Here is a 27,155-nt window from a genome sequence, read left to right as displayed (position 1 = left end):
GATGCAGCTTCGATGGCTGAAAACTGTGCTGGTCCATGCAGGTCCCACGAACTATGACTTCTTCCATAGATCCAAAAATAGCTAAAGTTTGCTTTACGCCCCCTCTCCTCCAAGCAAAGTCTCCTCGCCGCAGGGAGTGACGCAGAGGGACTGTGGGGTGCACTAGCTCCTTAATTCTTTTAATTTGTGGTCTGATAAACAGAAAATTCATCAAATTCAGTTCCCCTTATAGCTATTATCCAAGCTATTGTAGCGTTCCTTGGGAAAACCGCTATCAACACATCCAGGTCATTGCCATACAGAAATGAGCACGGTTTTATCTAAAGTAGTTACATATGACAATCTCTTAGTGTTTTCTAGTCACAATCTGGTTTTCTACAGTGTTCGAAAAAACCTCTGGAAGAGATTTAGGTAGAAAATAATGGCTAAAGTTAGCTAAAGTAGCTAGTAGCCTGAAGCCATCCATGCAGAAAATAGTGAAAATAAACTGTTAGAGTTTTCAAAATCCACAGCTGACATATTGGTATTGCTTGTTTTTATCCAAACAGTAATCCAAAACTCAAATCCATTCAGTTCGACGTCAAAGAAGACAAAGGAAAAGCAGATAAATCTTCACATTTGAGAAGCTGGAACCAAATTATCTTTGTCTTTTATTTAATTGAAATTAATTGACTTGAGCCCAAAATTGTGTTTATATACACAGTAATGTGATCAGAACCTTTGAGGTTTTTGGCTGTCTCTTCTTTCTACCAGAAAAGAGCATGAAATTCACTCGTTTCAGAGTAAAAGCTGCATGAAAATAGTTTGTGTGAAATCTGTCAGAAAAAACGTGTATATGGGATATAAGAAGCGTGATGTGACGCATGTACAATAGTAAGCCTGAGTCAGTCGCACTAAAAGCTGTTTCAGGACCTGTCCTGCCAGGAAATGGACCATACACTCTCTTCCTATGTCAGCAACACACACACACACACATGAATACGCTCCACAGTATTGATATTTGACGCAGAGACTGATCATGAATTAATAAAGAATATAAACAACTACACGGACATATACTCACACGGCCATTAGGGCTTACATAAAGAGACAAAGCATCCGCTCTACATTATTTATATCCACTGTAAATTTAATGTAAAACAACTCAGAAGCAATAAATGCATCAAGTTATTTTATAGAATGATTCATTTTGGCTTCAAGTCGATTGGGATTGACCTCAGTGACGAGCTTGTCTTGCTGCCTCACTGGCCCACTTACTGATGTAAATGCTGATTGCTGTTGGTTTACACACACACACACACACACACACACACACACACACACACACACACACACACACACACACACAGCTCAGTAATCACAGGTCACCTCCTACGCTTCAGTTCTCCGGCCTGCATGTGAGACGGGGGCCTTTCAGTGAACACGACTCTCTTCTTTCATCACTCACTCTTTCATTAAGTCTGGCCTGCAGCAAGCCTCGACCTGCAAGCCTCCACTGTGCAATCCCAGGAATCCCTCTCTCTCTGTCTCTCTCTGCTCTGTTGCTCTTGATGGCTTTTCTGCTCGGCTCAAACTTCTGACTGAAAAAATCCCTCCCTCGCTTCAACTTCTGTCTCATAAAATGTATGTTTTGGGTTTGTTTGTCTGTTTGTTGGTGGGATCACGGAAAAATGACAGGCCTGATTTTCATGAAAGTTGGTGTAAAGAAGAGCCCATTACATTTTGGAGTGGATCCTAAACACGAGGCAGATACTCAATTTTTTTTTCACTTTTGGAAACATTGCAGGATAATGTTAGTTAAGTTCAATAGTGACAAAACAATTGTAGAAATATGATGACTCCATATTATGGCTGCTTGATTAAGGCAAAAATAATAATTATGATTATTTTTGGTCAATATTGTGATCACAATTATTAAATCGTTGTCTTTATAAGTGGATTTTTTTTAACTTGAAATATAATATAACCCAATTAAAAACATAAATATATGTGAGAGAAAAGCTGATTTTATTTATTGAATGTATGATTAATACATTTGCGTAGGTTTGTGGATGAGCAACGTAGTTCATCTGATTTATTTCGGTCTAACTTTTTTTAATTAACTATTTTTACATTCATATATATATATATATATATATATATATATATATCAGCTTTTCTTTCACATTTATTTATGTTTTTAATTGGGTTATATTATATGTCAAGTTAAAAAAAATCCACTTATAAAGTTTTATATATATATATATATATATATATATATATATATATATATATATATATATATATATATATATATGAATGTAAAAATAATCGTTAAAGTTGAAAAAGTTAAAAATAAATCAGATGAACTATGTTGCTCATTCACAAACCTACGACAATGTATTAATCATACATTCCATAAATAAAAATAAACCCAGAATAACTTCGATCAAATTGGATTTAGTGCACAGCCACGACCTGCTGAAAAACCACGAAACAAATTCTGTATTTTGGTGAACTACAGTATATCGATATTCAACATATTCCAGTCAGTAACTCAGTGAAAACAGGTCAAATCCCACTGCTGCTTTCCTATTTAAGTAAATGCACAACTGAGATGATGAGTTTCCAGTTAGACACAACCACATTTTCACATAATAAAAAGTGAAACATGTAGTGGCTGCATGCTGATTTGGATCCCATAGAAGACTGGACCACTGGCCTTGGCCACCTCGTATTATTATTGGACATTATCATTGCCCTACTTTGTCCGTCCGCTGGTGTGTGTGTAGTTTGTTCAGTATGACTCATTCATGAAGGTCAGCTTTATGACGGAAGCAGTAGATCTCCTGCCTCAGCTCATTGTATGCAAGCAGGGCGTGAGTAAGTGGCTCCCGTTCAGGAAGTGGCTGATTATTTTAGCTGTCGTGTCCTTTCTCTGCCGAGCTGCTCTCCACACATGGGAACAGTGCCAGAGATCACTGGCATGACGGCTGATTTTAGGATTGACTTTTCAATCACTTAAAAGGGGTCAAAGAGTCTTTAATGTACCTTCAGTGTTTCAGCATAACCGTATTTGTCACTCACTATATTGGAAATTCCTTAAAAGGTGCATAAATGCAGCATTACTTTATGAGTGAGTTTTCATTATTTATGTTTTTATACAGGCACATGGAACGGTACTACTAAGGTGGCTATCAAGACCCTGAAGCCAGGCACCATGTCCCCAGAGGCCTTCCTGCAGGAAGCCCAGATCATGAAGAAACTCCGACACGATAAACTGGTGCCTCTCTACGCCGTGGTGTCTGAGGAGCCCATCTACATTGTAACCGAATTTATGGGCAAAGGTACAAACAGGCCAAACGTACAAACCACCAGTCAAGAACGAGCACAAGTTTAATATGGACACATATGTGCACTTGGAACACAAATGTGAAAGTTTATAGGTAAAATGTAACTCAAAACTCACAAATGAAATCACAAATTAGGTCCAAATGTGACCTGATTTCAGCGTTCCTCACACTTGATGCGTTCAAGGACCATAGGAAAGTAATATTACCCAGCAATAATTTCTGTTGTCATAGTTTCTGGCTATGATAAATGGTAATATTTTGGCTATTTATGGTCCTTTTTCTTCTTCTTCTATGGAGTAACTGTAAATTGAATCACTCAAACATGATCAAATTCCATCTCTGTTCTCTTAAATCATCTGTGGTTCATTTTTTTAAATAAAAGGAATAATAACAAAGAAAACTATAGTAAGGCAAGGCAAGGCAAGTTTATTTGTATAGCACAATTCAACACAAGGTAATTCAAAGTGCTTTACATACACATTAAAAACAGCAAGACACAATTGAAAACAGTAAAAACAGTCAATTAAAACAGGGAAATAGAAATAAAAGTATAAATAGGATAAAATAAGATACAGCAGGATAAAAAAAAAAGAAAGGTAAGGAGCATTAAAGGAGCAACAATCTGTAATGTCTTGTAATGTCAACGAGTATGATTAATGAACTCTGAATATGACTCTTATGATCTTTGTAGTCATGTTGCCTTTGAGTGTTTTTGGTTATTCAAGCTTTTCTTTGTGCTGAACAGATGTATTGACTCTGCTTGGTTCTTCTAAACTCTGGCAGGTAGTTTACTGGATTTCCTGAAGGAGGGAGACGGCAAATATCTGAAGCTGCCCCAGCTGGTGGACATGGCTGCACAGGTAGGATCAGAACACACTGTGTAAAAACTAAAACAAGCACAGAATATCCCTTTACCTCTTACTTACCCAGCTGCTGTTTTAACTCAGTTTTACTGCTGATGTATGGAAATCCTTCTCTCAAACAAAGAGAGCTCCATGTGGCCAACTTCCAGCTGTGTGTGTAGGTGTATGAGTCAAACATACAGTCCGTGTGAATAACAGTTTCAGTTTGTTCTCCATCTGACTGTCATATTTATTTAATACGCTCCCTGATATCGCTCCCCTCCCTCTCCCCAGTATATGTGCCTCCCCTCATTCTCTACTCTTTAACTGCCACTGTAGCACTTAAACACGACTCATCAGAGGCCACTTAAGCACGCTGGTTGGGCCACCTACCGTGATCTGCTCTTAATTCGCCTCTCCACGCTCCCGGGCTCCCTCTTCTCTTCACCCAGCCGAGTGTAAAAGTGTTTGAGAATCAGACTGAGGCGGCTAGAAACCTTGAGGGAGCTGACAGCCAGTGTGAGGAGATGCTGAATAGTTGTGTTAAAGATTTGTCCTGTTGTTGTTGTTGTTGTTGTTGTTATCACAGCAGCATATAATCTCTTTTTATTCCTTCCTGCTTTATCATCTGGGTCATCAATACATGGAAGTTGCTTCACATACACTACTGGTCAAAAGTTTTAGAACACCCCAATTTTTCCAGTTTTTTATTGAAAATCAAGCAGATCAAGTCAAATGAACAGCTTGAAAGGGTACAAAGGTAAGTGGTGAACTGCCAGAGGTAAATAAAAAAAGGTAAAATATAACGTACATTTCAGAATTATACAAGTAGGCCTTTTTTCAGGGAACAAGAAGTGGGTTAACAACTTAACTCTATGGAGTCTTGGGCTATTTTGTCCATTTTTGAATTCTTTTCATGTCTTTGTAAGTCATTTTGTGTCTTTTTTTGGTCATTTTGTGTCTTTTTTTAGTCATTTTGTGTCTCTTGGTGTCTTTTTTGTCATTTTGTGTCTTTTTTTGGTAATTTTTTGTCTTTTTTTAGTCATTTTGTGTCTCTTGATGTCTTTTTTGTCATTTTGTGTCTTTTTTTGGTCATTTTGTGTCTTTTTTTAGTCCTTTAGTCCAACATAAAATGTGATTTTGAATCTTTTTTTTACTTTCAAAACACTATCATGCTCAATAAAGAATTTTAAATGTTGCAAATGTGCATTCATTTCAGAGTACACTGAGACATTAAACTGCATCATTTTCAATTAAATTCTGGAAAAGTTGGTGTGTTCTAAAACGTTTGACCAGTATTGTGCATAGAGTCTTTGATTTGTTTTATTCCAAGCTAATATTTGTTCTTTTTATTTGCAAAATCTTCAGCTCATCTCTCCTTGACTCTTGATGCTATTCTCTCTTTGTCGTCCCCTCCCCCTCCCTGTCTCCCTGTCTGCCTGTCTCCCTGTCTGCCTGTCGTCCTGTCTGCCTGTCCCTTCCAATCTCGTCCCAGATTGCAGACGGCATGGCCTTCATTGAGAGGATGAACTACATCCACAGGGACCTGAGAGCTGCCAACATCCTGGTGGCTGATAACTTGGTGTGTAAGATCGCTGACTTTGGCCTGGCTCGGCTCATCGAGGACAACGAGTACACCGCCAGACAAGGTGTGTGCTCTCAGAAACAGATACATGCGTGTGTGTGTGTGTGTGTGTGTGTGTGTCTGCATTTGTAGGATCTTGCATTTGTAATAAATGGACTATTAAATAGATATTTATTCTGAACCTTTAACACCTACGCCAGACCTTCAGTTTATCCCTTACCATAAGCACAGCACTGACAGTACACATAAACTGTGCATTGTTTTTCAAGCAGAAAATTCAAATATTCTCTTTTTTTATCTTGTGTTGGTAAACTGAAAATCTTTATTATGAAGTGGTGGCTGGATAGAAAAGCCAATTAAATATCATGTTTTTAAGAGCTGCAACGATAAGTCAACTAATGGATTGGTCCATATACCATCTCAACTATTTTAATAATCAGTGTTTATTATTTTTAATTTCTTTGTACAAAAAATGGCAGTTTCAGCCTCTAAAATATGGATATTTACAAACCTCACCTTTGCCTTTAAGAAACTGGGATTGACATGTTTTTATTATTATTTTCTGACATTTTATAGACAGAACAATTAATCAAGAAAGTAATCAGCAGATTGATTGATTTATGAAAAATAGTGAGACTGTGAGAAATTGTTTTTTTTACTGTTTACAGACATTTATTGATCAAACTATTGATCAACAGCAAAGATAATCAGCAGATAAATCAATACTGACAGTGATAGTTATTTATTATTCATTTGATTCGTCCTTGAACTGAAAAAAAAGCCCAATAAGGATAAATACATTATAAATAAATAGGAAGAGGATGAATTTTTCAAGTAAAAAACAAACTGGATTCAGAAATCAAATGTGAGGTTTTGCTGCCACTAAGACTGTCTATCGATTAAATGAGAAAAAAGACAGTAGTGATCAAGCAATAGTGAAAAAATAATGCTTCTAGTCATTAATCATTTCAAGGCATATTCCTCCTGCTTGACTCTTTTGGTAACACAATAACCAACTAAATGATATTTATAGATGGTTTATAAACCAATTAATAACCATTTACAAAGTGCTATAAAAATGTAATCTTTAAATGTTTTCAACTAATTTCTTAAAGGTATATACATCACTTCAAAGTCATTAACATATTTAATATGGTGTTAAAAATGTTATAATGAGTGCAACTACAACTATTAATAAACTATTAATTATAATTTAATTGTTTGTTAATGGTAAAGTAACTATAAACTTACATTAATATACCAATTATTTGTCATTTATAAATGATGTAGTTAGTTAAACATGAATAAATTATGTATTTACCATTCTAAATGGCCTATATATGGTTTGTAAATGATGATTAAACATTAATTAACTATCTGTTTACCATTTATAAAAGATGGTTATTGTAAAGTGTTACCACTCTTTGTTTTTAATTTTTAAAACTTTCTCTCCAGGTGCTAAATTCCCCATTAAGTGGACGGCCCCTGAAGCTGCTCTGTACGGCCGCTTCACCATCAAATCGGACGTCTGGTCGTTTGGTATACTACTGACTGAGCTGGTGACGAAGGGCAGAGTACCGTACCCAGGTACAGACACAAATATGAGCTGTTCTTTCTTTCTTCTTTTTCATTTTTGGACATGAGAAGCGTCATTTTCCTGCTGTTGTCTAAATCAGTAGTTCTCAACCTTTTTGAGTCGCGACCCCCAATTTAACATGCATGTTGTCCACGACCCCCGCTCACTGAACAGAATCTCACACAGTTCAGATCACCCAAAAAACAAACAAAATTACCAGAAAAGACACAAAATGACCAAAAAAAGACACAAATTGACTAAAAAAAGACACAAAATGACCAAAAAAAGACACAAGATGACCAAAAAAAGACACAAAATGACGCAGAAAAGAAACAAAATGACCAAAAAAAGACAAAATGACTAAAAAAAAGACACAAAATGACTAAAAAAAGACACACAATTACCAAAAAAGGAAACAAAATGACCAAAAAAGACACAAATTGACCACAAAATGATCAAAAAAAGACACAAAATGACCAAAAAAGACACAAAATGACAAAAAAAGACATAAAATGACCAAAAAAAAAGACACAAAATGACCAAACCCCCCCCCCCCCCGAAATTACCAAAAAAAGACATTAAATTACCAAAAAACCAAAACACATGAACACTTTAACACAGTGGAGACAGAGCTGACTTCCAAAATGATTTGGCGACCCCCAGAAATCATCTCCCGACCCCAAGGTTGAGAATAGCTGGTCTAAATATCTGGCATAAAGTTCTCCATCATGTTGAATATGTAGCTGCTGTTTTCAAGTTTCCTCCATGGAAAAACATGAATAATTCATACATTTTTGCCTAAGGGGTATTCCTCACATGTTCGTCATCATCTAAAGCTTTTAATAGCATTTTCTCACACATGCAGATCAGAATACACACACAGAATATATAACTACGTATGACTCAACGCAGATGTCAAATGATTTATCAGTGCATGGGAAAGCACCACTTGCTCTCTCATGCATGATCTCTCCCTTCCTGTCTTCCTGTCTGCCCCCTGCTGGTTGAGAGCAGCGCTGCAGTGTGTCTGTTTGACTGGCACTGATTACAGAGCGTGCCATATGGCAGACTTAACCACCATCTCTTGTAGAGGGCCATCTGGCTCCCGTGGCTCTCTTGGTTTCAGAGTAAACCGTTCGGTCTAATTATTCACCCAAGAGCTGCAGATTCAGGAGGCTGAACCCCCTCTTTACCCTTTTTAAACCCTCAGATGACTCACTGGACGTTTTTATGTGGATTGAGCGATTTTTCACCACTCAGCAAATGTACCCAGAGAGCTACTTTTTCAAACATAAAACTCTATAAAATAACATTTAACATTATATGAACAATGTATTGTATTGTCAGACTTTTTTTTAAGGGTATATTATGTGTCATAAAAACAACTAGAACTATTATAAATAGAGCCTGATCGATATGGGATTTTTGAGACTGGTGGTGGTACTGATTATAGAGGCTGAAAATGATCGATAACTGATATGGCGGCTGATAAAGCAATTTTTTGAGCGGGAATGAAAATTTAGCTTTTTTATGTGGATTGAGCGATTTTTCACCACTCAGCAAATGTACCCAGAGAGCTACTTTTTCAAACATAAAACTCTATAAAATATCATTTAACATTATACAAACAATGTATTGTATTGTCAGCCTATTCTATAAATGATAAACAAGAAAATAAATAATAGGATTAAAATAAATATCTAAATAAACACCATTACTCAATTGCTGACTATTTAAAAATAAATAAATAAATCATGCCAAGCAATGTTTTTGCTGCATTATATATTGTGTAAAAAAAAATCATAATGGCACATATTTGACACCATAAACACTGATACTGGACGATGATATTGGCCGGGCTCTTATTTTGAATATTTTGCTGTAGGGAGGAGAGATATGGCCAAAGACTTCCATCCTGATATGTCATCTGGTATTGATCAAGAGACCGCTAGTGGCAGAAACTACACTTTGTTGGTTTAAAGGAGATAGATAGATAGATAGATAGATAGATAGATAGATAGATAGATAGATAGATTGATCAATAAGATAAGACTTATTAGAAAATATATTCCTTTTTTTTAAATTGTACAGTTTAGTAAGTGCCTTTTTTATAGTTCAAGAAGCGATATTTTATTCATAAAACACACTACTAACATACACAAACTAGTCTGTTAATATCCTTCCTTAAATCTGATGTGATCACTTGTCACCCATTTCCATTTACAGCTGGGCAACTTTTCTTCCTTCTGTTGGTAATTAAATATCAAACAAACTGAATTTAATGGGCTCTTTTTACCTCGATCGATCAAAGGGAAATTCGGTTGTCACAGCAGTCCGGTATTCAAGTACAATAAAATACAATAGAATAAAATACTGAGGTAGCATAAATAAAAACAACAATAGAAAAGAAAAGAGAACGCTAGTGGCAGAAACTACACTTTGTTGGTTTAAAGGAAATAGATAGATAGATAGATAGATAGATAGATAGATAGATAGATAGATAGATAGATAGATAGATAGATAGATAGATAGATAGATAGATAGATAGATAGATAGATAGATAGATAGATAGATAGATAGATAGGTCTTGGTTTCAGCGTAAACCGTTCGGTCTAATTATTCACCCAAGAGCTGCAGATTCAGGAGGCTGAACCCCCTCTTTACCCTTTTTAAACTCTCAGATGACTCACTGGACGTTTTTATGCCTCCAGTCCTTCTGGGGAGCTCTATTTCTATTCTCTTGTTTGATAGCGTAGACGTATGAGGCAGGTATAGAGCCCAACCAAGCATGGGGACACATCATCTTTTCTCCATTTTAGTCAGTGTGTATATATAGAAATATAGACTCACTCAGATGTGTGACAAGCATGTTATAAGAGCCGAGGGTTTCAAATCCAAGACATAAATCACGCTAACACCTCAGCATCCGACATACCACTGCCACCATATCCTGGTCTCAGCAGTCGCTCCGGGCCTTTCCTCTTCTTGAGTGTGTGAGATAATCTGATCCCCACTCTCCCACAGAGGGACGGAGGGGGCTGCGACCATACCACCGACTCTGTGTCATAACCTCTTTTAGCTGCAGTCCAGCTCCCCATGGAGCTGTTTCAGCGCCGTGTCACAGGGTTCAAGATCACTGTCTTCCTGTCTTGGGAAGAAATCCATGACTCTGGATGGCCTGAGAGTGAAGCAGCTCTGTTTTTACTAAATCTTATCTTATGTGATCTTTTGAGGATTTAAGCCAGATATACAGTACAGGCCCAAAAGTTTGGACACACCTTCTCATTCAATGCGTTTCCTTTATTTTCATGACTATTTACATAGTAGATTCTCACTGAAGGCATCAAAACTATTAATGAACACATGTGGAATTATGTACTTAACAAAAAAGTGTGAAATAACTGAAAACATGTCTTATATTCTAGTAAGCAAAGGGTGGTTACTTTGAGGAATCTAAAATACAAGACATGTTTTCAGTTATTTCACACTTTTTTTGTTAAGTACATAATTCCTTATGTGTTTATTCATAGTTTTGATGCCTTCAGTGAGAATCTACTATGTAAATAGTCATGAAAATAAAGGAAACGCATTGAATGAGAAGGTGTGTCCAAACTTTTGGCCTGTACTGTATATCTGGGTTAACTAACCTTTATAACAACATTTTATTTCTACAAAAACTAACATTGTATTTGCCCTGTTTGTGTGTTAATCTTGAAATTGGCTGCAAGCCGTCTTTGTCAAGTTACTTCAAAATAGTAATTAGTTACTGATTACTTCTCCGAGAAAGTAATCCAGTTACTTTACTGATTACTTATTTTCAAAAGTAATTAGTGACTTTAATTACTTTACTTAGTTACTTTTCAAAAACATGATGCACAACCTGAATACGCTATTAAGCAATAGACCTTTTAGCCTAATTCTATTCTTTCTGCATATTCTGTCATATAAAATTTAATCAAAATTAAACAGTCGTATTCTCTCTCAAGGTATCCTGAAAATGACTTTCTCTGCGGCAGCTTGACACCGCTTTTGGTCTGTATTTTTCTACGATGCCTCAGAATGATTCAGTCTCCAGTTGAAATGGGTAATATGTCCTCTACAATATAGCCAGGGACTAGTTTCTCCAGTCCTGTCACTCCTAAATCTAATTCCACCTGTTTAGCAGGAGCTTTAGGGCCCGTCGGAGGTTTGCCTGGTTGAATTGGATGTGGTTGCCACAGCGATCATGTCAGTGGGGGGATCCGGGGGGAGCTCAATCAGTTTCACATCCTGTGCCGTCTTGCTAGCTGCTTGCTCAGATTTAAGGTGGAATTTTTCGCTGTAGATCAAAGTTTTCTTCCCACGCAGAGTGTACAGCCGACGCTAATGTTTTTGTTACTTTTTACCGAGTCAAACTCAAAGTAATGTGGCTACTTCCAGGCATTAAACGCTGCATGATGCAAACAAAATTGCAGTTTAGTAATGCAGTAACGCAGCCTGCTTGCGGGAAAGTAACAGTTATCTAATTACTTACTTATTTTTGCCATTGTAATCCCTTACTTTACACGTTACTTGAAAAAAAGTAATCACATTACAGTAACGTGTTACTTGTAACGCGTTACTGCCCATCACTGGCTGCAAGTCAAATAATGATGCATGTTCCACCTACATGGACTGTTTTAACACGGTGGTTTGCGTGGGCGTTTTCTCCTACTGTTAGCTGTGTGATGCCAGTACTTGCTACAGCTTGAGGCTGCAAATTGAGTTGTTTCCTAATCAAAAACTTTCACCTTTTTTTGCCCTACGGAAAACTTTGGAAAAATCCATGTGTCACCAGTTCTCTCAAGGACACATTGACATAATTATGTCATAGTTGTGTTGATTCTTTTGTAATAATTAATCAATAAAATACAATAGAATAAAATACTGAGGTAGCATAAATAAAAACAACAATAGAAAAAAACACAGAATAGAACAAGAACACTTAGGAAGTTAAAAAAAAAACATCAGTTGGTAGGATGGTTGACAAGATGAAGGTAATTAAACTGGTGATTTGATGGCAACAATGCTATAGTGACTAGACGGTATATAATAATAATAATAGTAAAGTATATAATATATAATATAATATGTAATAATAGATAATAAACAATATAAAAATAAAATGAAAAATATAAATAAAGTATTTCTCATTTTATTTTTATATTGTTTATTATCTATTATTACATATTATATTATATAAAATGACAATGACGTTATAGTGGACTGTGGCCTTGAGCAAGACGGTGAACCCCAAACTGTAAATCTTACTGGATAAAAATGCTCTTCAAATACCGTCCATTAACCCATTGAAGCCTGGAAAGCGGATACGTCGTTTTGTAGTATTTGTATAAGCTCTCAAATACTTTTTGAATTTCATTTCTGTCTGCTACAGAGGCTGAAAAATCTATTATTTAGTAGAAGCGTTGACACTTCTGTTGAATTTATAGATAAACTTCAGATTTTAGGGGGTTATTTTAAAGTCGCCCAGAGGTTTTACAGGCGTTTCAGGCGTCAATGGGTTAATTATTTGTGTGTTTTTTTCCCCAGGTATGGTGAACCGAGAGGTACTCGAGCAGGTGGAGCGAGGTTACCGCATGCCCTGCCCCCAGGGGTGCCCCGAGTCCCTGCACGAGATGATGAGGCAGTGCTGGAAGAAAGACCCAGACGAGAGGCCGACCTTCGAATACATCCAGTCCTTTTTGGAAGACTACTTCACAGCCACAGAGCCACAGTACCAGCCAGGGGACAACCTCTAGTCTGGGGGATTTGGTGGAGGAACTCTGGTGTCATCCAGAGGAACATCAGTGGAGAGAAACGCCAGGGACAGCTGAGAACTTCAACATGGGGAGAAGCCTTAACGAGGCTGCAGAGAAAGAGTTTTTAATGCTACAAACTAGTCCACAACCACACTGGTACATGCAAGTGCAAGATGTTTTCTGGATGGAGGGTTGTCCCCTGTGTGCCCGGGGACCAAATGTTTGATTGGTGCTGGTACGTTAAGCTCTGGGAACCCTGCTAATCAGAATAAAACACATGGACTGGCCACAACACTGTGATCAAAAAGAGACAGATTATCCTCTAGTTTCAAAATCAAAGGCTACTTTCACATGCACCCTTTTTTTTTTTTTTTTTTTTTTTACTTTTTTTAAATGATATATTTCCCCTCTCTCCTCCAGTTTCCCCCTCTTTTTATCTTGTTTTACAACACAGTTCTTTGATATTGGAGATCTTTTGTATGTACATGAGCTGGGTTTGAACATGTAGGTTGATAGGTTCGAGGGTTTGAGGCAACAAACAACTGGTTGAACTGTCAAGTGCGTCTGTGAAGCTTTTGATGTAGAAGGTTGTGAGGTGAAGTAAAGAAAAAGGTTGTACTTTACGGGTGAAAGAATGTACCGAGAGATCAAAGCAGATGTACATACGGTATGTGCAAAAATATGTATTTTTAGCATGTGTGATCAGGTGGATGAATGAGACATGAGAAGACCGTGTTAAAGAGATTATACTTAACACGGTCACTTGAATGGCAAATCACGTCGATTTGATTATACTTTTTCATTTTTTTTATTTAAACGGGGACTTGAAATCATAAAGATGTATTTTGATAATATACAAGTGCAAAAACATTTTTCCTGTTTAACATTTTACAAATGTTTTGAAATCAGCTGTGAAATTTAAGTAAGTTTAAGTTCATTTCTGTCTAAAATTAGCTTTTGTTTGATGCACATTTCTGATTGCTGTAAAAGACTCTTAACACTTTTCTCCTGATGTTGCACTCATCCACACAGTTTAACACAGCAGTAGGTTTGTTATCCCATGACCGATGGTCCAAGAATCTGTTAGATCTATTAAATTCACAGTCGTGTAAATCATACATGCAGCTGTTTCTGTTCTTCTCACCAAACTATCACATAAAGGGCTAGTTCAGTGTGCTTGTATGGGGTACTTATCTATAGATGGCGGTCAGGCAGGTACGGGGACAGCAGCTAAATGTATCTGGCCATCTGAAAAACAAGATATCTGTTTAAGTGTACATTATATTTAGAATATTTTCATTGCTTTACCTTGCCACCAGAGAGCCCGTTCTAAAGGGGAACTGCAGTTGTTACATGCTCTCGTCAAAGCCACCAGACTCCTTTGAAAAAAACAGTAGATTTACTTTGTAGAACACAGGAGCTGCTGGTCAACAGCTGCCTCGATCTGTTCATGAATTTCTGTTATTGTGTGATTTTGGGGCTAGTTCAGATACACCAAAGTCACACAAAAACACTAACTTAACTAACCGATGGAGGCAGCGGTAGACAAGTATCTCCTGTTTTCTGCAAGGGAAAATGACTGTTTTTGTCAATGGAGTCAGGTGGGGTTGAGGAGAGCCTATAACAGACTCAGTTCCCTGTTATAAAGGGCTGTCTAAAGGCAAGTTAAAGCAATGAAGATATTCAAAATATAGTTTACACTGTTTTGTTTATATGTTTTTTTTTTAGGTGGCTAAAATACAGTCGTGGAAAAAATTATTAGACCACCCTTGTTTTCTTCAATAAATTCTTCATTTTAATGCCTGGTACAACTAAAGGCGTCATGGAAAAAAAAATATTAGACCAGTCTTTTTCTTCAATTTCTAGTTAATTTTAATGGCTGGTACAACTAAAGGTTTATTTGTTTGGACAAATATAATGATAACAATAAAATTAGCTGATAAGAGTTTAATTGAAGAGCTGATATCTAGACATTTTTCATGGTTTTCTTTATATTGATTTTGGTTATTATCAAGAAAACCATGGAAAATGTCTAGATATCAGCTCTTCAATTAAACTCTTATCAGCTATTTTTATTGTTATCATTATATTTGTCAAAGAAATGTACCTTTAGTTGTACCAGGAATTAAAATTAACAATTTATTAAAGAAAAAGGCTGGTCTAATAATTTTTTCCATGACTGTATGTTTAGCATTAGTTACCTTCCATGCCAGTGCTCCTGTCTGCTTCCTCGAACACCTTTTTTTTTTTTTTAAATAATCCAAACTATTCATTCAACATTCCTTCAGTGTCCTTTAGGTCTGTGTCTGCTGGAGAGGAGTTTAATCCAAAGCAACACAAACAAATATTTTCCTGTTCAAATGCAATCATTCAAAATCAGCCAGTTATGTGTCATGGAACAAAATGTCTCAGATGGTATTTTCCTGTGTCGAGCTCCCCATTTATGGTTTTCTTACTTTAATCTGTTGTCGAGATGATGGATCACTTCTGGAGTGAAGTAAGTGGAACCAGACAAAACAAACACCTTTGCACTCACACTGTGGTCAGGTCAGGGCTTTAGTGCTTTCATAGATATTAAGAAGTCCAATAACACGTTCTTACAGGTACTCCCACTGTCTGCGCAGCCGTATGTGATGGGAAACCTGAGAAGATGTGAGGGCATCTTCTTAGTCATTCAATACGTAAGTTTATGGATCGGACAAAGATGTGAACATTATTTTTTTGTATTTCTTTCTGTGCGTCACTCATGAGAAGCTAACGTGATTGTTCCTAAAGATGGGACTTGAACTAGCGGGGAGATGATGATGATGATGATGATGAAATTCGGGAGAATGGTAACTAATATGATTTTGTACAGAAAAAAATAAAAGTTTTACTCAAAGATTTCCTTTAGATCTCTTGTTCTTATCAGGCATCAAAGATCCTCGTTTGGATTCAGATCTGAGATTTGCATTCCACTTTTTTAAGCCTTTTTTTTCCACAAAGTCACACTTTCTTGTGTTTTATTTTATATTTACATCAATTGACAACAAGTACGACGTACATTTTCTTCTTTTAACATTCATTAAATAGCAATGATTGACAATCAATTGGTTTAATTGTAGTGCATTTACATTTCAGAGATTATGTCTACTATACAGGAACACAATCTAGTTCTGTTCACGAAGAAAGTGCTTTTAGGAGTTTAGAAAAGGAGACAGGCTGGATTTACTCATCCTCAGACCTGCAAAGAGAGAAGGAGAGATTATGTCCAAATTTCAACTTGAACCTTTATTCAAAAACAGTTGGGATGCTGTCTAAAACGTACGACAAACAGAATGCAATCATTTGCTAATCCTTTGTGACATACACTACTGGTCAAAAGTTTTAGAACACACCAACTTTTCCAGAATTGAATTGAAAATAATGCAGCTTAATATCTCAGTGTACTCTGAAATTAATGCACATTTGCAACATTTAAAATTCTTTATTGAGCACGATAGTGTTTTGAAAGTAAAAAAAAGATTCAAAATCACATTTTATGGGACTAACAAAGACTAAAAAAAGACACAAAATGACCAAAAAAAGACACAAAATGACCAAAAAAAGACACAAAATGACTTACAAAGACATGAAAAGAATTCAAAAATGGACAAAATAGCCCAAGACTCCATAGAGTTAAGTTGTTAACCCATTTCTTGTTCCCTGAAAAAGGCCTTCTTGTATAATTCTGAAATGTACATTATTTTTCAGTTTTGGTTAAGCTTACCTTTTTTTATTTACCTCTGGCAGTTCACCACTTACCTTTGTACCCTTTCAAGCTGTTCATTTGACTTGAACTGCTTGAATTTCAATAAAAAACTGGAAAAATTGGGGTGTTCTAAAACTTTTGACCGGTAGTGTATATTCAATTGAAAACTGTAGAAATACTATATAGATGAAACCTCTCACTTTTTTGCCCTCCAGTTTAAGCTTTGGCTCAAAACTTTTTTTTTGTCTAATCCTTCCCATAAACTGACCCAGGCAGGTGGGTTTAGGAGGTCAAAGTTCAAACTGAAAAAAACGTTTGTGTTTGTAAATATACAGTCTAAAATCTGAATTTGATGTATTCTGTTAATGTTTTCCAGTGTCCCAATTTCTTTGCAATCTCAGTTGAAAAAGACTACATATTGGGGGAAAAAGCATTGCAACCAAAATTCATAAGAAAAACAAAACATTAAGCATGTTTGCCTTAAATTCACACTCTAATAACAATGTGAGTATTTTTCTTTTATTTCTTCTTTTTTTTGTAAAGAAAATCTACAGCACAAGAAATTGGAAAGAGATGATGGATGACCAGTGTCTCTGGTAAAATTCAACCCTGGTGCTTGAATGAAGGTGATGAAAGTTCTCACCTGAACATCTCCTTGTACTTGTTCAGAGCCTCCTGGGTCACAAACTGGATGAAGGCTGGGTCCTGCAGCATCAGCTCCCCAGGGACGGAGAGGAGGAGCGGGGGAGAGTTCAGGACGGTCACCTCCACCTTGGTCTCACTCACAGATTTGTTCTCTTCATCATGGCTCTTTGGCGCCACCTGGAGGGTGGAAGAAGCAATATTTTACACCAACCACTGCCGTTCACCATTAATGGATGTTGTCCACACTTTTTTTTCAAATGTGTTGCTTCACTTGGCCTTTATACGTTATATACAATACAATGAAACATCATGATTAGCTATACTGCATTATAGATGCGTCTATATGAACCTCACTTTACTTAAAGCATACATTGATCATTTATTTATACTTATGGCATCCTATGAGTCCTTATAACAACTGATTGTTGAGGTGTGTGTATAGAGGGGTATGAGTAGTTGTAATGTATTATAAGCCTCATCAGTCAGTCTGTAGTTTATAACCAGTCAAGAGCACTCATAAGACACTTGGATTTATAAGTCATTATAAGCTATATTTATAACTGTTGATATAGTGCATCATGAAGCTTTATATGTGTTTATGAATGCAGTCATAATGCATTATGATTAATTATAATGAGCATTATAATTCACTATGAATGCGCTCATAATGCACTATAGATGTAGTCTTCATAGAAAGTGTTCAAATTTGTTCTTACGAACGGTTCGTGAATGAGGCCCATTGTTTTTGCCTCTCAGGGATTCTGAAATGAAGTTTCTACGCTCCTCCTCACCTTGGTGATGCGGAAGATGTTTTCGGGAATGCTGGTGTTGCTCGCAGCCTCAGCCACCCAGCTGACCTCGGCCGCCATGTTGCTCAGCCAGGAGACGGTTTCATCAGTGTGGCGCTGGACAATAGACAAGATCTCATCATACTGCTCTTTGGACACATCCAGCAGCTGGGACACCTCATCCAGCTCCACATGCAGCTCCCGCACACTGGGGCACTCTGGAGACAGGAGGAGGAGGTCAGAGGAGCTGCTGTTTGTAAAGATGTTAAAGGAACACTCCACCGTTTTTTCATATTAAAACATGTTATTGGGTCAAGTAAGACGAGTTGATACAGACCTCTTGCGTCTCAATGCGTGCACTCAATCGCCCTGGCGCGCGGCGCCACTTGGCTAGCACTTAGCTTAGCCCAGTTCATTCATTAGGATCCAAACAGATGGACAGTTAGAAGCGACCAAACTCCTCCACGTTTTCCCTATTTTAAATACAGCTACACGAGTAGTTAAACGACCAAGTATGGCGAGTAATATCATCACTCCTGAAAAATCTTCTCCCCTCAGGAGTGATGATATTACTGCGCCGAGTCGAAGTGCTCCCAAGTGCTATTCGCCATACATTATAGTTATCCTTTTTATCCGCTTAGAAAAGCGCCACGTTTTATTTTGTGTCGCCATACTTGGTCGTTTAACTACTCGTGTAGCTGTATTTAAATAGGGAAAACGTGGAGGAGTTTGGTCGCTTCTAACTGTCCATCTGTTTGGATCCTAATGAATGAACTGGGCTAAGCTAAGTGCTAGCCAAGTGGCGCCGCGCGCCAGGGCGATTGAGTGCACGCATTGAGACGCAAGAGGTCTGTATCAACTCGTCTTACTTGACCGAATAACATGTTTTAATATGAAAAAACAGTGGAGTGTTCCTTTAAGATGTAAATATATAATAAGATGTGAAGGGGTGGTGGTGCTTCACCTGTGAGCAGAGCTCCCTGGCAGACTTCACACTGGTCCTGCAGCTGCCAGCACTCTGACGTCTGTTTGCGAAGATCTCGGCACAACTTCCTGTTCTGCAGGAAACGAGGGAAACTTTCCCTTCCAACTTCCAAAACAGAAACATGTTAAATTAGATTACTGTTTTTGTTGATTGGCATTGTGTTCAGATGTTTATTGTTACTGTTATAAATTCCCTTTGTGACCAGCAAATACACCCTATTAATCTGTTAATTTGATTATATTGATATTGTTGATTTAAACAGGTTAATAATTATATTTAGGCACTTTTTAGTTCAGTCTGTTTGAGTCGGGCAGTTTACAGGGCAGCTATGTTTTACGTTTGGGGGCCTTAGAATCAGCATGTGTTGAAAAATGTGTGTGTGTACTGACATGCTGCTGAAAAAAGTTTAAGATAAAGAAGTTAAAGTCAAAAACGGTGTCCTTATTCCCTAACCGGAGTACGCTCACGGGTGAAGAGTCCCAGCACAACACTTTCCCCCTATAGTTCTTTAATAGTTACATCTAAACATTATTGGAAAGCAACAGACAGCATATCTTTAATATACTTTAATGTATAAAAAGTCCCCATATATAAACTCTGGTTTTGGTGCAATATTATTTTACTTTTAACTGTTTCTGGGTCATTCCACTCAATCAGCCCATTTCTCTCCCTAGGATGTTATATGCATGAAAATGATCTATATAATAGATTATATTATCAAGCTCAGCATCTGGCACTTGAATAGGATTTCAGCCTGTCTCCACTTTCTTAAAATCAGATTTCCCCATGAAATAAAATAATTAAAATCCTTCAGAAATATTTTTAAGGTACTGATAATTATTATTTTAAGGTAGTATTATGTGGCTTTTTTCCTCATTAAATATTCAGGTGTATGTTAGTTGCAATACATATGTTAGTTGTGTCAACTCAATTAGTGCGGACACATTCCCACCTTTAAAATTTGGACTGAGAATGTAAATCTCAACCTCCAGTACTTCTACCTTAATTATTTCTTAGATATTTTTTGTAATCCACTTGAAGCTGCTAAGTGTTCTTGTACTGTTAGCACTGAAGTCACGTGGCTACATGTCATATGTTTGGTAATGCTGAGCCAAAAATCTAATTTCTGTTACTCATATGAGCCACATTTAAGAAAAAATAAAATAAAATAAAAACTATAAAAATTTGAGTATCCCACAACTTAAATAGTTAAACATTTGTATTATGAGACACTGAGGAGTGAAAAAAGAAGTTCATTTTTTAAAAAATTACATTGTGCAATTGGCACTGATTCAGTAGCTTTTCAAAATAAAGTTACTTTAATTCAATCTTTCATATCGTCACACTGTTAAAATAATCGCCTAAGTCATTTTTTGTCAAAATTGTTGGGTTTTTTGCCTAAATCATCTCCTCAGTGTGTGACTTAAGCGGATTTATTATGCCTAAGTTAAAATAAAATGTGACTTAGGCAATTTTTTGAACATGCCTTTGTGACTTAAGCAAGATATGGTAACACTTTATTTTGAAGGTGTCTACATAAGAGTGACATGAGCGTGTCATAGACATGACATTGGATGTGTCATGAACATTAATGACACTTTTAAGTAACATTAATGCTCATGATACTTGTCATGTCATGTTTCTGACAGGCTTGTGTGACTCTTATGTAGACACCTTCAAAATAAAGTGTTACCATATATTGCTTAAGTCACAAAGGGATGTTCAAAAAATTGCCTAAGTCATTTATTTCTCTGTTACATCCTTTTTGAGTGAAATGATCAATAAATGTCATATGTTATACTTTTGGTGAAGTTTTTTGTGTTTCCTGCAAAACTTTTAAAAAATGAGTTAGGCGATTATTTCAACAGGGTGACGATATGACGGTATGTTGGCACGGTTGAGGTTATTACACTTGCAAAAACAAAACAAAAAGGTGGTGCAGGTAAAATAAAAAATGAGGAGTAAAACGATTTTTTTTAATGTTAGGCTACCATGTGAAAAAGTGTGTAAATCGTGCAGATGTGTGCCTCCACTTCCTGTCCTACCTTTCTTCTTTTCTTCCTCCACAGCCTCGTGGATGTCATCAAACACCTGGGTCACCACAGCCCCAAACTCCTCCACCACGCTCTTCCCGAAGTCAAAGAATGACTCCATCACCTCCTCCAGCCCCACGCCCTGCAGGAAGCCCGAGTCCCGGCTGGGGTTGTAGGGGTCCGCGGTGGAGTCCTCCGCCAGGCTGTCGGTGCCGTTGAGGAAGGCGGTCTGCAGGGCTCGGTCCAGCCGGCTGCTCATGCTGGACACCAGGGCCACGCTGCGGCTCACCAGCAGCCCCACCCTGCTGCTCAGCCGGTTGAAGGAGTCCTCGATGCGGTCCACCTCGGTGTCGGAGCTGTCGGGACCCTGGTTCACCAGGATGTCCCCGGGCTCAGTGCGAGGCTCCCGGGGGCCAAAGCGCCTGGACACCTTGCGGAAGAAGTTCTCCACCTACAGACGGAGAAGTAAGTTTATTGGGTAACACTTTACTTGAAGGTATCGTCATAATAGTGACATGATACTGTCATAACTGTGACATGACACCATCATAAACGTGTCATAAACATTATGTCAATGTCATAAACGTTTATGACTGCTGTCATTAAGTGTCATTCGGTTTTTGTCATGACAAGTTGACATTCCTTGGGTTGTCTTGATTATGACAACTTGACTTTAATCAAAGTGACATTACCACAAAATGTCTTTGTCATGGCAACTTGACATAAACAAAATATTAATAATATAATGATATAATGATTATTATAATTAGATGTGCAAGGTTACAGACCAATTCTAGCACTTGGTCATAGATGTTTGACAGAATACCGACAAGATACCCAAAGCTGCTAGAATTGGTCTGTAACCTTGCACATCTAATTATAATAATCATTATGCCAACTTGCCATAAACACAAATATAGAAACATATTTCGTTTATGTCAAGTTGCCATGACAAAGACATTTTGTGGTAATGTCACTTTGATTAAAGTCAAGTTGTCATAATCAAGACAACCCAAGGAATGTCAACTTGTCATGACAAAAACCGAATGACACTTAATGACAGCAGTCATAAACGTTTATGACATTGACATAATGTTTATGACACGTTTATGATGGTGTCATGTCACAGTTATGACAGTATCATGTCACTATTATGACGATACCTTCAAGTAAAGTGTTACTGTTTAGGGTACTGTTGCTAAAAGCTGTTTCTTGATTTCTCAAGTATTTGTTATACTTCTGCTCCACTACATCTCAGGTAAATATTGTTATTTAACTCCGCTTTTAATCTGACAGGTTTAGTTAGTTTTCAGATAAAGATTCAACATGGATAATTTAAACTTTCATAACAGCATATTAAGTAGTTAAAATGAGCCCTACCTTGACAAAGTTAAAATGCTGCTAACATAAATGCGTCATGGAAAAAAAATATTAGACCAGTCTTTTTCTTCAATTTCTAGTTAATTTTAATGTCTGGTACAACTAAAGGTAGGCCTACATTTGTGGACAAATATAATGATGACAACAAAAATAGCTCATAAGAGTTTAATTTAAGAGCTGATGCGACTTTCCTTTTTAGCAAAACCTTTGGTTCCTCCCATCTAGATGGTTTTTAGATTATGTATGTATGTTTTCTGTTTTTAGCTGTCTTTTTTCCCTTTTTTATCCTTTTTATAATTAGACTGTTATGCTTTTAACCTGTAGCACTTTGAGATTCCCTGTAATGTAAAGTGCATTACAAATAAAATGTATTATTATTATTATTATTATTATTATTATTTTCCATATTTTTTTTAATAACCAAAATCATTATTAAGACAACCATGGAAAATGTCTAGATATCAGGTGTCAAATTAAACTCTTATGAGCTATTTTTGTTGCTATAATTTTATTTGTCCAAACAAATGTACCTTTAGTTGTACTAGGTATTAAAATGATCAAGAAATAGAAGAAAAAAACTTTTTTTTTCCATGACTGTATATTGAACATATATAAAAATCTGACTTGGCTTGTTTTGCTTAAGCAGGTTTTATTTTTTTGACTAGGCAACAGATTCCAGAAAAGGTAAAGATTCATCCTATGCAGTGGCGGTTCAACACAGGGGCCTCCAGGGGCCACTGCCCCTGTGAAGAAGCCTTTGGCCCCTGCTGTGGCCCCTGTGTCAAATTAATAATGAAATGATCAATTTATAAAAATGAACAATGGAACAATTCTAACCTTTTTTTTTCAAACAATATCTCATTGTACACAAAGGAACCCAGAATGTGTACATTGTATAATAGTTTAACTCTATGGAGTCTTATTGGGCTATTTTGTCCATTTTTGAATCCTTTTCATGTCTTTACGTGTCTTTTTTGGTCATTTGTATCTTTTTGTGTCTTTTTTGTGTCTTTTTTGTGTCTTTTTTTGGTAATTTTGTGTGTTGTTGTGTCTTTTTTATTTATTTTGTGTCTTTTTTGTCATTGGTGTCATTTATGTGTCTTTTTTGTGTCTGTTTTAGTTATTTTGTGTCTTTTTATGGTCATTATGTGTCTTTTTTTGTCATTTTAATGTCTTCTGTGGGTTTTTTTTTTGGTTATTCTGTCTTCTCATTTTGTGTCTTTTTTGGTCATTTTGTGTAATTTTTCAAGGCATTCAAAGATTTTGAATACTTAAATATCATCTTTGCCATTTTTCATGTGCTAATGTGCCCCTCTGATTAAACACTGGCCCCTCCTTGGCCCTCACAGTAAAATTGGTCTAGAACCGCCACTGATCCTATGACCAAACAGTTTTGACATTTTTGCTGCTTCAGGAGTTTGAAGGTTGTAGAAAGGAAGTCTGGGCTGTAGTTTGATACCTTGGCGTGGAAAGTGCCAAACCCCCTGCGGCAGGTGGAGGTGTAGAAGGTTTTACATGCATCCTCCAGACAGGGCCTGCACTGCTCCCACTCAGACTGCAGGGAGTCTCTGCACTGCTCCTCCGCCTCCTCCAGCTTCTCAGTCACTTCCTTAGCCAGCTCGTCAGCCCCCTGGTGGTGGAGAGAGGAACTGTTTTCATTAGCCTGCTTCGTGTTCTGTCTCACTCTTCTATCTGAGGACAGGTTTCTGTTCTCACCTTCTTCTTGTCGCTGCTGTGTCGCAGAGACTTCATGAGGTGTTCGTGTTTCTGTCCATTCCTCCACATCACCTCCCTCATCTGCTTCACCCCGTACAGAGCTCTCCTCACCTCCTCGTCCACCAGTTTCTCGCCATTTACAGACAACTCTGAGAAAAAAGGAGAAAATAACTTTATTTAATAACACACAGTGAAGGGGACATATTATGCTCATTTTTAAGGTTCAGAATTGTATTTTGAGTTTCTACTAGAGCATTACGTACACACATATATATATATATGTATATATATATCTATATATATATATATATATAGATATATATATATATACAGTACAGGCCAAAAGTTTGGACACACCTTCTCATTCAATGCGTTTTTCTTTATTTTCATGACTATTTACATTGTAGATTCTCACTATGAACTATGAATGAACACATGTGGAATTATGTACTTAACAAAAAAAGTGTGAAATAACTGAAAACATGTCTTATATTCTAGTAAGCAAAGGGTGGCTACTTTGAGGAATCTAAAATACAAGACATGTTTTCAGTTATTTCACACTTTTTTTGTTAAGTACATAGTTCCATATGTGTTCATTCATAGTTTTGATGCCTTCAGTGAGAATCTACAATGTAAATAGTCATGAAAATAAAGAAAACGCATTGAATGAGAAGGTGTGTCCAACCTTTTGGCCTGTACTGTATATATATATATATATATATATATATACATACATATTTAAACTGTCTGTCTGAATAAAGCTGTATTCAGCTTTAACGCTCCGTTTTACCGTCTGTCTCTTTAAGATCCCCTCCTGAAAAAAGCCCAGTTAGCTCTGATTGGTCAGTGTCTTTGGGTCTCCATAACCTGTTTATGCACCATCATTGCAGCCAGGGAATGACTGTAACAGCACAGTGGTAGCACTTTCTACCTGTATATGTAGTAGTATTGGTTTGACATCGCAGAAAACCGGTTGTTTTAAGGCTTCTTAATACAGGCTTTGTGCATTTCTTCGCATTTTCACTTTATTTATATAGCTCCTTACTTTTTACATATTTGTCACAGCTTAAAATGTAGCAAAAACCACTGACTCTTAACATGTAAAACTAATGAATAGAAACAAAGAGAGTCTAGAAACAGCTTCAACAGAGAATTTCTTTCTTTTGCTGTGGGAATACTGGTAAAAATGTTACTTTTAATTCTGAAGAAACCATCATAAATGTTCCCTTAATATCACGACACTACAGGTGAAAAGGTTAAAAATGTTTACTCATAGATTTCACTAGGAAACTTCCCCAGTTGACGACATACATTAAGTTTTTTGTTTTATTGTATTACAAGTTTTTATGTTTAAATATGCAAATGAGCCATTACATTTCCATACATACATTTACAGAACAACAAAGCGGAACACTGGATAAAACCAGGTTCAAATTGTTGTTTTATTTTGTTGTTTTACATTTAGGTTCCTGTGTGCTGACTCACGCTTTAAGGTGTTATGGTGCTACACATAATTTTAATTATGTAACATTCTTAATGCAGGACTTTTACGTAACATAAGTATTCTTACAGTGTGGCGTTGGTACTTCCTGTTGTCCTCGAGTCAAATTTGCCCCGGTTTCAAATGTTTTTATATCAAACATTTGGGTGTCTTTCATACAATTGAGCATGAAACATGGATAAATACAGAAAAGAAGAGTAAAACTGGTCATAATTCATTCTATATGCTTTATAAACAATCAAACAAAACAGTTTTTTGTATCTGGGAGGACAAAAGTTGTACCGTCAATGAATAGATGACGGGACAGAAATGTTCTCCATCACTTCTCGTAGATTATATTTCAGTCCTTTATTTTATAATACATCTTATTGTTTGTATTGCTTTGCTGCACAATTTGAATTCTACGTTTTTTGTTTTTTTGTATTACAAGTTTTTATGTTTAAATATGCAAATGAGCCATTACATTTCCATACATACATTTACAGAACAAAACGGAACACTGGATAAAACCAGGTTCAAATTGTTGTTTTATTTTGTTGTTTTACATTTAGGTTCCTGTGTGCTGACTCACGCTTTAAGGTGTCCTCTGAGATGCCTGTGGGTGGGTCCTCTGGAGCAGAGTGAAGGACCCCCAGCGTCACCACCACCACAACCAAACCCAGCAGCAGCTTCATTCTGAGGCTCGGTCAGCGTCCCAGAAGGTGGAAAAAAATCAGTCTGAGAGGAGAAATGAGGTTATTAATGCTGTCCAATAAGCCCATGACATGATGTGGGTAATTAAGGAAACATAAACAACAGGTGTTCTGTAGTCTGATCCAGAAAACTAATTGGATTTAAGGCTGAGTGTGATTAAACATCAACAATTATGTCATAAGTAGGTCTGCCACTGGATGGTGCTACACATCTGTCTCAACTCAAAAACTACAGTCTGATGTCCCTGATACTTGGATGTGTGATTTTAGTTGGTTTGACTACAAAGATGTTTTTTTATTTATGTGTAGGAAATACCAGTGACACATAAACAATGTCTTGTCATCAGATTTTGAACTTCAAATCAGCTTCTGTGGCATAAAATGAGATATGAGGATTTTTTAGAAAGCTGAACGTACTGTACTTAAGTATTATTTTGAGGTACTGATACGTATCTTTATACTTTTCATGCAATTTTCTACGGTAACACTTACAATAACCATATACAATACAATAACCATCATTTATAAACGGTAAACAGATAGTTTATTGATGTTTAATCATCATTTATAAAC

The 27,155-nt window shown here is 36.8% G+C and overlaps 2 protein-coding genes across 2 annotated transcripts in view; one reads left to right on the top strand and one right to left on the bottom strand.

Moving 5' to 3' along the window:
• The window catches only part of yes1 (YES proto-oncogene 1, Src family tyrosine kinase), a 42,262-nt gene extending 28,032 nt beyond the window's left edge, over positions 1-14,230 (top strand). Inside the window, exons 8-12 of the mRNA XM_059344555.1 lie at positions 3,147-3,326; positions 4,116-4,192; positions 5,670-5,823; positions 7,215-7,346; positions 12,904-14,230. Of these exons, the coding sequence (XP_059200538.1) occupies positions 3,147-3,326; positions 4,116-4,192; positions 5,670-5,823; positions 7,215-7,346; positions 12,904-13,112 (752 nt within the window). The 3' untranslated portion in view covers positions 13,113-14,230. The remainder of the gene's footprint in view (positions 1-3,146; positions 3,327-4,115; positions 4,193-5,669; positions 5,824-7,214; positions 7,347-12,903) is intronic.
• Positions 14,231-15,953: 1,723 nt separating this feature from the next.
• On the bottom strand, positions 15,954-26,564 carry clul1 (clusterin-like 1 (retinal)). The gene is made up of 8 exons (XM_059344556.1): positions 26,462-26,564; positions 24,390-24,538; positions 24,133-24,303; positions 21,306-21,744; positions 19,240-19,365; positions 18,279-18,493; positions 17,486-17,664; positions 15,954-16,335 (listed from the first exon to the last, which is right to left on the bottom strand). Exons 1-8 carry the CDS (start codon positions 26,562-26,564, stop codon positions 16,320-16,322), a joined length of 1,398 nt encoding a protein of 465 aa, XP_059200539.1. The 3' UTR covers positions 15,954-16,319.
• Positions 26,565-27,155: the final 591 nt, after the last annotated feature.

The sequence above is a fragment of the Centropristis striata genome, chromosome 11 (genome assembly GCF_030273125.1).
Source record: "Centropristis striata isolate RG_2023a ecotype Rhode Island chromosome 11, C.striata_1.0, whole genome shotgun sequence".
Taxonomy (NCBI): domain Eukaryota; kingdom Metazoa; phylum Chordata; class Actinopteri; order Perciformes; family Serranidae; genus Centropristis; species Centropristis striata.
This window is presented reverse-complemented; position numbering and strand designations above follow the sequence as displayed.